The 14,292-nt window shown below is 45.3% G+C and overlaps 1 protein-coding gene and 1 long non-coding RNA gene across 2 annotated transcripts; one reads left to right on the forward strand and one right to left on the reverse strand.

Annotated features, from left to right (window-relative positions):
* Positions 1-1,926: 1,926 nt before the first annotated feature.
* Positions 1,927-4,069, reverse strand: LOC123076959 (LEAF RUST 10 DISEASE-RESISTANCE LOCUS RECEPTOR-LIKE PROTEIN KINASE-like 2.1). The gene is made up of 2 exons (XM_044499132.1): positions 3,314-4,069; positions 1,927-3,112 (listed from the first exon to the last, which is right to left on the reverse strand). Exons 1-2 carry the CDS (start codon positions 4,065-4,067, stop codon positions 2,001-2,003), a joined length of 1,866 nt encoding a protein of 621 aa, XP_044355067.1. The 5' UTR covers positions 4,068-4,069; the 3' UTR covers positions 1,927-2,000.
* Positions 4,070-4,459: 390 nt separating this feature from the next.
* On the forward strand, positions 4,460-5,358 carry LOC123076961 (uncharacterized). The gene is made up of 3 exons (XR_006436299.1): positions 4,460-4,690; positions 4,774-4,884; positions 4,988-5,358. It is a non-coding gene; the product is annotated as an uncharacterized lncRNA (long non-coding RNA).
* The last annotated feature ends 8,934 nt before the right edge of the window (positions 5,359-14,292 follow it).

Genomic DNA, 14,292 nt, shown 5'->3' on the forward strand with positions numbered 1-14,292 from the left:
GTCTGGACGCGCGGCGGCTATGGGCTGCCATATGTCGGCCTGACCGCCTCTAGGGCCTCGAGGTTCGTCGCCCTGCAACAAGAAGAACGAAAGAAGAACGAGGAAGAAGAAGAACAAGGGAGAAGATAAAAGATAAAAAAGTGATAGATGATTGTTCGATTGTGTGTTGTTCAATTGGCCGTCACCCCTTAGGTATATAAGTGGAGGATGGACTTTCCGTACAATAAAAGGACTACAAATCATGTCTAAATCATGTCCAAATCTTTCCAAAATTAACCGAACTCGGATTTAGGTAAGTCTGGAGCATCAGTTCGGTTTTAGGTCTCACAAGCCACAAACGGTCTCGGATGAAGATGAGCCGAAAATCATATTTGACCATTTCGACGAGACAAACAACTTTCGTGTTGCACGTTTTTCAATTTGAAGCCATCTTGAGGGCCAAATCTCTCACGCAAAACAGTCGATTTGTGGCGCTACCCATCAGACACTTGTTTGGTGGGGCGCGCCATATTTTGCCTCCTGGCAGGGCTGCATTCCAATGGCTTTAACTTTTGCATACGAACTTGGATTGAGACAATTTTCATATCAAAATCGACCGTTTCGACGAGACACACAACTTTTGTGTTGAAACGTTTTCTGTCAGAAGCAATCTTAATTGAGTTTCATGTCATTCTTAAATCTGGTGTTAACATGAGCATCTTTGAACTTGTCATAAGAGCTCCATTTTAGACCATGTTCATATCCATCTCGATCTTCTTAAAGAGAGCCATCCGGAGGTGACCTCCAATCATAAGTTTGAATTAGTCTTGTTATAACTTAAAGCTACCCTCTATGATTGTGCCACATTTAAGCGTCAACACACACGTCGTCTCATTTGCTTGCTCTGGGACAAGCAGCCCGAAGGGCTCCGACCTCTGACATAGTTACACCGCCGCGCCGCATGTTTTGGGGGAGCAACCCAACAACACCAAGCTGGCTGGCGACATCGGAACGACAGCAGATCTGCCGATGAACTGCATGAAGGTCTGGAGGACACAGGGTCAGTTGAATACAAGGAGGTGAGAGGCGGTAGCCAGAGTACCTGGCTAATCTATCATTCCCTTTTCTTAACTTGGTCCAGGGTATGATCTGACTGCAATCTATATACGTAGATGCCTCTGTCTAACTCAGTCAAGTCTTTCTCTGCATCTAGTCCTCGTGTTCTCATATAATTCACATGAGCAAAAAATATTAGTAACATAATAATGGCTTCAAAAGAAAATTCGCTGGTTTTCTTGAGAATCTTAACGTTTGCTGAGTTTATCAGATGTGCTGCTTCGGTTGATGGTTGAGGACCTCCAGTTTCTGTGGACCACACAACAGTTGTGGAATGAGACGAGGTCCTCATTGGTGGTGTTGATACTGACAAGGAGCAGCTCAGTGCTGAATACGAATGGAAAAGTTGGTGCCCAGGAAAATGGTCTCGATGGGCACCCTGGCAGGAGCTGTTCCCGCTTTCGTGTAAAATTCAACAAAATTTTGTGAATATATCAACAGCGGCTGCATACCACCTACGGGCAGTGAGAACATGTATGGGATGCATGGCCAGGTCCCCGCGTCTGCCCGGTTTGCAGCTCAAGGCCGTAACCATGAAAGCTCTTGCTAGCAACAGGGACTGCTAACAATGACTGGAAGGCCATTGAGAAGATGACATGTAAGCTGAGTTGCTTCTGGGTTGTGTCATGTGCCAGTGGTGGGTGAGAACAGGAACGCGGACTATTTTGGCCATGTTTATTTTTCTCTATGCCAACACGTTTGGTTGCTGCAACTGGTCAGCAACAGTTGGAAGGCAACCCAACTGTTGGAAGGCAGCTCTACAGGATAGTAATTACATTCTTAAATATCTAAATATGAGATAATACAATGAGGTTAAAACCGTAAGCCTGACAAGAATTACATGTACACTGCTGCTAATGGTTTTGTCAAATATTGTTTCAGCACCCACCAGAGCCTAATGCACATCATGGTGAAGACATCATGACTTGGACAGATGCATAGGATGAAGCTGTTGTCGAGTGCACCGGAGAGAAGAGGAACGGCCGCGGCGGCATCTCCAGTTCACCCATGCTCCTCTCCAACATCTCTATAACCCTGCTCATGGATGGGCGGCTTTCAGGGTTCATCTGTATGCACCACAATCCAACCAAGGTCATCCTTCTTACGATTTCTTCAGTTCTATATTTGGCTTTGGATCCATGCAACTCACTCGCCAAATTATCCCAAACCCAATGTGGAAAAAATGTTTCACTAGAGCTGTCTGCCTTTCCTTTCTCATCCTTCTTCCCTTGGACCATTTCTAGGAGCATCATCCCATAGCTGTAAACATCAGACTTTGTGGAGACGAGTCCAAAGCCTCTAGAGAACACTTCTGGTGCGATGAAACCAACCGTCCCTCTCGCTTCGGCCATTGAAAGGACGCTCTCCTTGAGGTGGCATAGCTTTGCCATACCAAAGTCTGCAATTTTGGGACATAACTCATCATCTAGGAGGATGTTGTTAGGCTTGATATCGAAATGGATGATGCAGGTGTTGCAACCCTGGTGTAGATACTCCAACCCTCGTGCGATACCGATCGCAATCTTTAGGAACACCCCCCATCCGATGGCTTGTTTGGAACTCTCTGAATAAATGTGCTTCTGCAAAGAACCATTGGACATGTACTCGTATATAAGTGCTCGGTGAGATCCATCTAAACAAAAACCGAGCAGACTGACAATATTAACATGAGAAGTCCGGCCGATGCTCATAACTTCATTCAGAAAATCTTCTCCATTGCCTTTTGATCCTTTCAGTAGCTTCACTGCAACCATTCTACCATCTTGCAGGCTTCCCTTGTGTACCACACCATATCCACCTTCTCCCAGCTCATCCTTGAATGATCTTGTTATTTTCTTCAGCTGTGAGTACTTGTACCTCTTCAGGGCAAGAGATTCGCATTTTCTTAGCATTTCGTCGATATTTGATGTATTGCTAGAGTAAATTCTGAAGATTGCTGATCTGATATTTTTCCTCTGCCGGTACATCAGACATGCAAGACAGGCGAAAACCAAGATAGACGCAGCAGACAGCGAAACTGAAAGTGCATTAAAGGTACAGTTAGATGTGAGCAATTGAGCATGAAGCAGCTTAAAACATTATGTATACTATGAACCTTACCTATCAAAGTGAACCTCCTGTTGTGTTTAGTATCTGCATGAAGATGAACAGATTATCAATATAGTGATGGTATTGCATATTCTGACAGAAAATATGCATCTCATGGCAGGCAGCTTACCACAAGTCGACTGGTGCATGCTACCGTCTGAGCAAAGGCACGTGAACGCTGATGTGTTGGCATCGTAGCGGCACCGCCCACCGCTCGCCTTGCAGGCATTGCAATCGCCGACGGGCTCCCACTCCAGTAGGAACCCGCCCTTTATGAGCTGTCTATAATTGGCCGCCGTCATGCCTGCCGGCTCCGCCCCGAGCACCGGAAATATGGCGGTCTCGCAGCTCCCTTCATTCGCCGGGGGCTGGCCCATGCCGTAGTTTCCCCCGAGGTACACGTACATGCCTCTGGTGTTGGGGCTGCAGTTGGTCACCGGGGCAGCACCAGGCGGCGGACGCCTCTCCTTGCAGCTGTACAGCACGTAGAGCTCCCTGTTCCTGCGGCTGATGCTGAACCTGTCGGTGATGGCGAAGGCCGAGGACACGTTGAACAAGATGTTGCACGCGACATCGGCGGCCACGAGGACGTGGACGACGACAAGGGAGCGGTTGCCGTAGTCGATGTCAAGGACCTTCATGTAGGAGGTGCCCACGAAAGCGCCGGCCGCCGAGTCGTTGCAGGTGAGCTGGAACGCCGGCGGGCCGCAGGAGAACCTGTCCTGGCCGGCCAGCCAGAACGGGTACGCCAAGGTGAGGTTCCCGCATGTCACCGGCGGGCAGCCTGCGTCTTGGGCCGTGCCATTGGCGGCGGCTGCCGGTGGATGCAACGTGGACAAGATTGGTAAGATTGTTAGGATCAGTAGCAACGAGCTGGGATGCATGCCTGAATTTTGGATATTTCTTTCGTGTGCAGCGGAAAGCCTTCAAGAACGTGATGATTTGAGACTATAACAGTTCATCCTGGTTTTGCACTCAAGTTTGTGGTGCAGTTTGGACTTGTCTCGCCGCGTGCAGCCGGCTAATTTGACTTTGGCATTCCATGCCAAAAATGTCGTCTACCAGTCTATGTAGCACGAGATATATACTTCTGGATGGCCAGTCTCTCTCTAGTGTTGAACTCTACTTTTCAAGGGTGACCCGTCTCTGAGGGTGTGTTTAGTTGCTCGCATCATTTTTTGCCACTTTACATATATACTTGTCCCAATTCAAAAAAAATCGTATAAGACCTGGTCATACACAGCCAAACTAGAGACCCAGTTTCCTGTGTGATACCTGACAACCGAATCTCAAAGCAGCCCACCCCCTTCCCTGCGCTCCCCTGCTCTTTCAGCTTCTAATCTGAATCCCATTCATCTTCCTAACAGAAACCCATCTCTGCCTTTTGCATCTTGACGGCGACGGCACGGCAAGATGACGCCGCTCGACGACGGCAGCGAGGCACCGGATAAAGGTACAACAGCCCCTCCATCGGAACCTTATCTGCCTGCCTACGGCTCCACTCATGGTGAGTTCAGCACTAGTACAATCCTCTTCCTTGAAAATTCTTCGTTCTGGACCATCTTGATTAATCACGGCAAGATGACGTAGCCCGACGGGCGGCAACGAGGAACTGGATCAAGGTACGGCGGCAACGAGGGACTGGATCAAGGTACGACAGCCCCTCCACCGAAACCTGCTCTGCCCACAGCTCCACCCATGGTGAGTTCAGTACTAGTACAATCAAAGATTTCTTCTTTCTGGAAACCTCTCCTTGGAATTTCTTCTTTTTGGACTATCTCGATTGATTTGGTTCCCCTCGTAGCAATTGGCAATGAACACAATTCCACCGAGGACGAGCAGCCCACCAGGGAATGATGAAAGTAATGCTCCAAGAGTTGGGATGTGCTTTGAATCAGAGTAAGCGGCATACAGGTTCTACAATTCTTATGCTCAAACCAAAGGATTCAGCATTAGGAAGTGCCACCTTAAGTGTAGAGCAGATAACAGTTCAAGTTCCAGATATTTTGTGTCTAGCAAGGCAGGTGTGAAGGCCACTAATCCAACACATGTAGCCAGGAAACAACGAGCAATTTCGAGTACTGCTTGCATGGCTCGTGTTCAATTCAGCATCACTCGGGAGGGTATTTGGAGTGTTCAGAAGGTAATGCTCGATCACAATCATCAGCTTGTAAGTCCAGATAAGAGGTACATGCTTAGGTCGCAACGTCAACTGTTAGATGCCGACCGCCACAAAGCAAATGAGGACATCGGGAACTAAACAAGCTGAAATATATGATTTCTGTGAGCTTTGGTATGGTAAAGATGCAGTGCTCTTCTTGCAAATGGACTGCAACAATTATTTACGAAGTGAGCGCTCGAAGTATATGGAAACCAAGGGTGCACAAACATTAATGGAGTATCTAAATAACAAGCAAGCTGAGGACCCTTCGTTTTTCTATGCCATGCAAATAGCTGATGATGATGGTACAATAATGAATATCTTTTGGACTGATGGACAAACTATCATGGATTATTCTATCTTTGGAGATGCTCTTTCCTTTGACAACACATTTTCAACAAATAAGTTTCAAATGCCATTTGCTCCGTTTATTGGTGTTAATCATCACAAGCAAACTATTCTTTTTGGTGCAGCACTGCTTTATACTGAAACTACGGATACCTTTTAGTGGATTTTTAGAACCTTCCAACAAGCTATGTCTGGTAAGCAACCTAAAACAATATTCACTGATCAATGTGCTGCCATTATAAATGTTGTTGGAAGGGTTTTCCCAGAAACACGACATCGCCTTTGTTTATGGTATTTGTATCAAAATGCCGCTAAACACCTAAGCCAAGTAATTAGCGACCATCCTAAGTTTCTTACTGAATTCAAAAGATGTGTGTATGAAGATAGATCAGTGGCACTCCTCTTATCTGGACCACTATTGTACAAAAAAAAACTATCATGATAATCCATGATAGTTTGTCCATCAGTGTACAATAATGAATATCTTTTGAATCCAGTACTCTTTTGGACTGATAGTAGTCTTCCTGGATACAAATAATACAGTACTCTATTGTACAAAAAAAAAACTACTCCCTTGCATGCAACATCCAGGTGTGAAGGGTCGAAGATGGCCAGGAACCATGTTGGCTCTGTTGAAGTGTGAGTGTGAGGAGGAGACTAAGGAAGTAGATTGATATTGTTCTTCCTGAATTCAAATAATGAAAAAATGCCCAGTTTACATAGTGCTTAGTCCAGCCACTCAGTCTCTAATTTACAGAGACTCGGTTATATTCTACACTAATCCAACAACACAGAGACCATGATAGACTACAACTGTTCTTAAATATAAAATACGCGTGTGGACCCCAGCTAGTCTCAGGGCATATGCTCATGACAGGTTTCCTTTGAAACTAGCCTATAGCTTGCAAGTTAGAATTGTTACATCAGCATTCTGTAGAATGACTTCTCATCAGGGGAATGAGAATATGACGGGGACGATGTGATACCTTCAATGCATCCTGGATAGGATCAGTTACTAGATACTTGCTTTGCCGACTACTTGGACCATCAATACTGCAAATAAAAGAACAAGCTAGTTAGTTCTGTAAAATGAAAATGTTACCATTAGCTCCATCTCAAAGTATTATGACGATCCAAAAAATAGAAGAGGAAATAGCTGATACTGAATTTAGAGTTTTGAACATCACTACCAAACGGAGCAAGCCGCAGCGACCGCAGGGAAAAAGGGCAACCCATTCGGCTCTGCCGGTCCTCACCTCCCACGGCGCCGACACGCCTCAATGGCGTGGCGCTTCGCAGCGCAGCGAGCCCTAATCACGAGGGGGTTTGAGGGACAACATGTTGGAAATCTGCCCACAGGATCGATCACATCCAATAACGAGGAACGCGCGCACAAAAAAAAAACTTTGGCCAAAGGCACGTGTCGTGCCTCTTTTCTCTTTATTTATTTTCTCCTTTTCTCCATTGCATGATTCTACCACAAGATTACCTAACAATCTCCCCCTAATTTTGACATGCCATCTTGCATGTGCTCCGTCTTGTCTTGACTCATTGTTGACTCACGACTTGTCGACACCTCGACTCAACCATCATGTCCATACGCTAAGTATGACCCACATGGAAACATGCAGAACCTCCTTGCTCCACATTCTTGTGCCACCGTCATTGCTTAGCCTCTGCCTTGCACTCGGTCCACACCATACTTATTGTACTTGCTTGCAGCAGATCTACTCTCCACTACTCGCACACATCCTCGCTTTATGATGGCTTCGCCTATCATCGTCCGCCTTCGGCATCACACCGAATCCACACTGGTCGCAACCAGGACACTCCACGAGGACATGGACACATGACTCACGGAACACCGCGCACATAGCTTCCACTTCAACGAATCAACGCCAAGATGAGCACTTGGACACGGCAATGACTCACCGACACAACGACGACTGATCATGCAAACTTGCTTGGCTCCTTGACTCATCCGACTCTCTCGGACAATGATCTTCATGAGCTTCAGCGCCGCACCTCGGCACCACCTCCCCATCAACGACCTCCTTCCACCGTCTTGTCGATGATAGACTACCGTCTCACTCCATGTCGCTCCGGCGAACCACGATCGCCTGGTCCCCTTGTCGCTGCACCACCCAGCGACTTCATCGCTCGCCCCGAGGTGCTAATAGGTCGCCACCCTGGGGCAAGCGCAGCTTCAAATCTTGAACCTTGCTCAGATACCAATTGTTGGAAATCCGCTCACAGGATCGATCACATCCAACCACGAGGAACGCGCACACACAAAAAACTTTGGCCAAAGGCACGTGTCGTGCCTCTATTCTCTTTATTTATTTTCTCCTTTTCTCCACTGCACGATTCTACCACACGATCACCTAACACAACAGGCATGGAGGAGACAAAGAAAAGCATTGTCCAGGCTGCTACCAAGCCTATGGTGTAAGTTCTACTCTCTCCCCCTTCTTGTTAGTTGTTCTTGTTGTTTGAGGAGAGATGATGTTCTTCCTGCATGGCTAAGCCATCCATTTCTTGGAGATTATGACAATGCGGTTCTGCTCCGATGTATAATACATTTCACACATGTTGCTTATTCAATTAATTTTGTTCCCTCACATCAATCATTTACTATGCTTCATCCACAGTACTTTTACCACAGATTGCACAAACGCTATGGTCTGTCCATTGTATCATGCCATGCTCTACTCTCACATGTGTTTTATCACAATGTTTACAAACTAGAAATCATTTTATCTTATAAACCAAAATTCCAATTGAAGAACCATTTGCTTATTTTTGCTTTTAGTGATAAGGGCTTTCAAAAAGGACCATTCTTGAATATTCATCCTCAACGGCCAGCTTCGGATGGTTAATCAAGAAATTCAGGGCAAGTAGGATGGATTTTCCCAAAGATATAGGGAAAATCCATCCTTCGACTGGTGGTAGGATGGATTTTCCCTATATCTTCGGATGGATTTTCCCTATATAGAATGCTTGTTTTTGTATCCTTAAATATCTTTGGAGATAGGTCTAAAATGTAAGCTCAAGCAAATATCAGGGCAAGTTGCATGTTTATATATCTTAGGTGTGAATAGAATTTTCTATGTACAGATAAGGTGTCTACAAGGGGTTTATACTTGGTATTGAATAGCATCGGTCAACTCAATAGGCATCTCATGGGTGCTTGGTAAAATAGCATCTTTACTTATATGTATGCATGATTTTTTTTGTATATATTGCGTGTCTTAGTTTGATTTGTATTCATTTCAAACCTAGATATAAAAGTGATGTCATCCATATATTTCATTCTTAAGAAAATCACATCAAAAGATAGAATCAGAACTTGTATATTCAAAAAAAGGAGTCATCAAGCATTCATTCAAAAAAATGTTAATCATGTATTTGAAAAGGTTAAACATGTGTAGGAAAATGTTATTAATGTATATGGAAATGTATACATTTAACATGTATAAAAAATGTACTGTGTGTATGAAAGAAAGAGTCAATTTCAAACAAAATTGAAAAATTATATTAATTTTGTATTTAAAAAAGTTTAAACATGCATAAAAACAATGTTTCAGATGTATACAAAAACTGTACAACGTGTATGAAAAAACAAATTCTGATATATACAAAGAATGTACATTGTGTATGAAAATAGTAGGCATGTGTTAAGAATTTGAGAAATAAGCAAAGAAAATAAATAAAAAACAGAGTAAAAAGAAACATAGAAATTTTGAAAATATTAAAAATGAGAAAAAAAAGATAAAATGAAAATGGCAATGAAAAATGAAAAATGAAAAAAAAACAGAAGAAAACAAATAAAGGAAACAACCGAAGAATATGAAAGAAAAACTGAAATAAAAGGAAAAACATTTAAAAGTGAACAGCGTAACCAATTGAAAACACACACTATAGTGATGGGCTGGCCCAGTAGTGTAGTGCTCGTAAATGCTTTACGCGAGACCGAAGGTACACTCGCTATAAGTGAGATATAGCATTTGCGCCAAAATGCCGAACAGGTGACTTCATCATGAGGAGAGCACACACACTGGGGTCAATTGGCGATCACATGCTGCCTCGTGTGGCCCGGCCCACCAACTCGAACTGGTGGCACGCTTGGGGCATCTCCCTTCGGTTCGGTCCCCTAAAAAATTCCCTTCGATTCGGTTGATCTTTTGACTTGACCCGTTAACCGTTGCCCTTTTGGAAAAAGTTAACTAATTAACAAATTTTGCGGGTTTCAAAAAATTTCATGGATTTCAAAAAATTCAGGAACTTGATTCTTTTTGTTGGTTACACGGATTCAGAAAAATTCATGAATTTAAAAAAATATGCGGATTTGGTAAATGTTCAGAAAATTGAAAAGGCTTTTGAATATTAAAAAGTTCATAATTTTTTAAAAAAAATGAATTTTAAAAAATATCATTAATTTGAATAATAATTAAAAAAGAACAAAATGTGTCCTAGAAAAACCAGGGGAAAACACCTAGAATAAAACTGATAAACCTTCTAGAAGGTTTCCAAAACCGGTGAGAAAAACCAAACAATGCGAGCATATGATGCGAAGAGATAGTATTACCCATACCTGGGCCGACCCGTTACAATAGAACATGCTTCGGAAGGGTGTGTGCCTTTTACCATAAGCCGTGTATCCGGCCCATGAAGCGCTAAATAGGATATGGCTCAATCTGCGGTCACATCCCAAACACACATAATTGGTCCGCCGGCCCGAGTCTTCTCCCTTCGATCTCTTTATCGAAAAGTCCACGTGCCTGGACACCATAATAGTTCTTAGTTTTGTGATGAAGGCGGTCTAGCTAAACTGCCATTGTTACATACAAGTACAGTTGGCCACGACTCTAACTGCCCCCGTCAAAGCTTTCTCTCACACCGTCGCATCAGTCCTCCTCCTCTTCCCCACCCAGCAGCCTCGTCAGCGGCAAGAGGGGTGGAGACCCGTCTGTTTGTTTCTTTTTTTCTCCTTAGGTTTTGTTTCCCCGACGATATCAAGGAGGGGGTGGCGGTGATGGCGTGCTGGCATAAGGTTTCTCCGGTATCTCCCTACCTTGATGGCGTCCGATCTGGCGTCGATGAAGGTACCGTGAGAGTTTGTGTACCCGGATCCGTTGGCTCTCTTTAGATATTGGTGTTTGTTGGCTGTTGTGTGATACTTCTGCAAGATGGATAATGATCTTCTTCCTTCCCAACAAATGCGAGTGGCATTTTTTTTGTCAATGGAGTTTTCATTGATCCAAGGACTTGTTGTCATGACCAAGGTGCATTTGTCGTCTTTAGTTCCCAGAAAACTTGGATGGCTCATGCGCCTAAAGAAACCTCAAAGAGGATTTCCTTGGTGGAGTCCTCGTGGCGGTGATGTTGGTTCCTAGATCCAACGATATTCTTCTTGGTGTGGATGGTTCTCGTCAACGGCAACTCATTGCAAAGTGTATTATGTAAAATTGCAATTATGTCGCTCTTCTCTGGATAAAGCAGCTTTGTGTTCCAAGAAGTGCAAAATCATCATTCGTACCCCCCCCCCCCCATTTGCACAGTTTTGGATGGCATTCCAAATCCGGGTCGTGAGCCTCCATATACAACAGATGCGGGGGACTCTTTGCAGGAACTCCACCCCGAAAATGGTGTTGGTTCCGTCTATCTTGTCGCCTCCCCTCCCTCACTTCAACGTCACATGTGTCCGCTTCCGGCCATCCCGACTCCCCATAGGCAATGCTACGGACACCACCTCAACTGGTGCGTGCCAGTCTGTCGGTTCAGAATCGGATCCTACAACTTCAATGGTTGATGCACCTCCGATGTTCGCCCACCAGCACCTCGTCCACCCTGCCGGCGATGAGTTGGGCGCATAGTTTCCAAACTCTATGATGTCGCGTGCAACTGTTGAACTCCTGCTGGTGTCGCAATGGCCCTTAGTGAAGAGATAGAGGAAGAAGACAAGGATCATGTTGTTTCCCCTCCTCCCTTCGTCCCGGCGGCGAATGAAACTTAGATGCCTTCCCAGTCGTACACGGGACCAAAAACGGTGACAAGGTAAAAACCTATCCTTTGCCTTGCATTCAATTTGTTTGATTTATTCGATTGAACGTGAGGCGCTGTGGAAAAATAGCGGAAAATTTGCAATGTTTGTGATTTACTAGGATTTTTTTAAGTTGGGGGAGATCTACCTTCAACGATGAATCATTTGTCGAGAGTATGATAGGTGTTTGCAGTGGGACAAATGATTTTGATCTTAAGGGTGCACCGTTGTCGCCTTTTGATCAGTTGGATATGGAGTATCTTATTTGTTTGTGTATGTGTTTCCTCTCTTTGCCACTTTTCTTCGTTCCTGATTGATCATCCATCTCAAAAATTGAATCCCCTTGACCATTGTTGATCATATCCATCATGCAATATTCTTAAACATGAATCGGAATGGGCCTAGCATCTTGCTCCTAAAAATGCATATATTTTGTAAAAACCCATAGTTGGGGGAGGCATATGCTCGAATGGTGTTAGCATCCGCTGCCGGTGGTTGCCATCGGCTTCCATGTCCGTTTGGAGGTATGGAGTCTCATAGCTAGGTTGTGTCCATGGATGCATTTTTGTCCTAGATGAAGTCCTCTGGGATGAACCCTCCCCCCCCCCCCCTTGGAAAGCCATGTCCATGGGCGGGACGATAGGCACAAGGTGGCCCAAAATTACGATGAGAGTTTTTTCGATCTTTGTTGAAGGAGGCTTTGACAATTCGACTACACCAAACGAACCAACTCCAATGTGGTTACTGATGGTCAATCGATTTCTCAAATTTGAGATATGCAATCTGAATTGCGAATACCATATAAAGTACTTGATTAAGGCAGTGGGGTCCTGATGACACATGGTACATGAGGTCTCGCCAACTCTGTGTCTATGACAAAGAGTGGAAAATGCTAAAACTTAACCCAAAAAAATTCCAAACCCTAAAAAAACTGGCATAGGTGGTATTTAAGGAGGGACCAAGGGGGATTCGTCCAGCCCGAGGAGTGGGGATCGAATCCAACCTTAAGTCTAAATACAGAAATGTGAGCATTTTTTTTAAAGAACAAAAATGAAAAACGAAAAACAACAAGAATGAAAAAGAAAAAAAATCAAACAATAAACCCGTCGCTGATTGATATATTTTCATTATAATTTTTCTATTTAATAGATGTTCAGAAATTTAATAAGTGTTCGATTTTTTTATGTGAGCATGTTTCTGTTTAAGCGAACAATAAATGAAGATTTTATTAATCAAACAATAAACGAATAATTTTTCTATTTAACAGATGTTCATAAATTTAATAATATTAATGTCAGCATTTTTTATTTAAACAAACAATTTTTTGACATATTCTGTATAATTTTTCTAAATGCAAATATTTGTACTTTATGAACCCCAATCTAATAAAATAGAAATTATATGTCACAAATATCCAGAGTAATCTCTTTCGAGTATCCAACAATATACCCTTTGTCGCATATACTATATGTTGTTAGTCACATATAGATGGTCAAGATTTTCTAGCAGCTTGCAGAGAGGAAGTTTGAAGGAAGGGCTTGTAAGCAAGGGAGCTCCTTTCCAAGGTTGTGACGATTCAGATCCACTAGCTTGTTTCCTTTAAGGGCGTGTTCGGAGGCTCTCCAGCTTCACGCTTCACCAATTCCTGGAGGGGAGCTGAGCCGAACGAATTACCGCCAAGAAGCTAGGAGTGAGAAGCTCAGCCGGACTCCAGTGTAAAAACGCGAAGCACCAAAAGCCCAGCTCCACCGATTTGGAAAAGGAAAAGTTCACCAAATTTACAAGAGGCTGCCACCCCCAAGTCAATTCAGATCGAACCGGTATACTCAGGTCTGCCGCCGGCCACGCCTCGCGTTCTTCCTCTGCCACCTCTGATACCCATGGCGACCAGGGCGGCGCGACCCTGCTCTCCGGTGGTGGGCGGCTCGGTGTCCTCCCCTGCCCTGGCTGAGGCTACGGCTGAGCAACTTGCCTTGGCCGTGGCCGGGCCGGTGGCCGCGGGAGCGGCGGCGCCCCGGGTCGTGGCAGTGCCGTGGTCGGGTCCTGCTAGGGCAGCGAGGCTGCGTGGGCCGACTAGGGCCTGCGCTGCCGCTGGCCCAGGTGGGGCTTGGGTCAGCCTGCATGGGTGTGGTCTGGCTATGCGTGGGCGGGATGGGCCGTCGGCCCAGGTGGTGATTGAAGCAGGCCGACGGGCCCAGGCTATTCTAAACCGGGCCAACCGCGAGTGGCTGCTTGCCCCAGGTGACCTCGCCTGTTGGATCTAGATCCAACGGGGCGGATCCGACCCGCGGGTGGGGGCGCCGGCATCTAGGGTTGATGTCAAACGTTATGCGCGGTTTGCCCGTTCCATTCGCATCCCTGCCCCTCCGCCGCCGTCTTTGCTCCCTTCCCCGACTCCGACTGCGCCGCCGGCCGCCCCCTCTTCCACCCCTCCTTTCCCGGCGGCTCCCTGGTCCTAGCTCGAAGTGCTGATGGCCCGTGAAGTGGCGGATGGGCAGCCGCGCCCCAAGCGTCCCCTGGAGTCGTTGTCTGCGCGGAGTGAGGCGGGTCCGAGCCG

The sequence above is a fragment of the Triticum aestivum genome, chromosome 3D (assembly GCF_018294505.1).
Source record: "Triticum aestivum cultivar Chinese Spring chromosome 3D, IWGSC CS RefSeq v2.1, whole genome shotgun sequence".
Taxonomy (NCBI): domain Eukaryota; kingdom Viridiplantae; phylum Streptophyta; class Magnoliopsida; order Poales; family Poaceae; genus Triticum; species Triticum aestivum.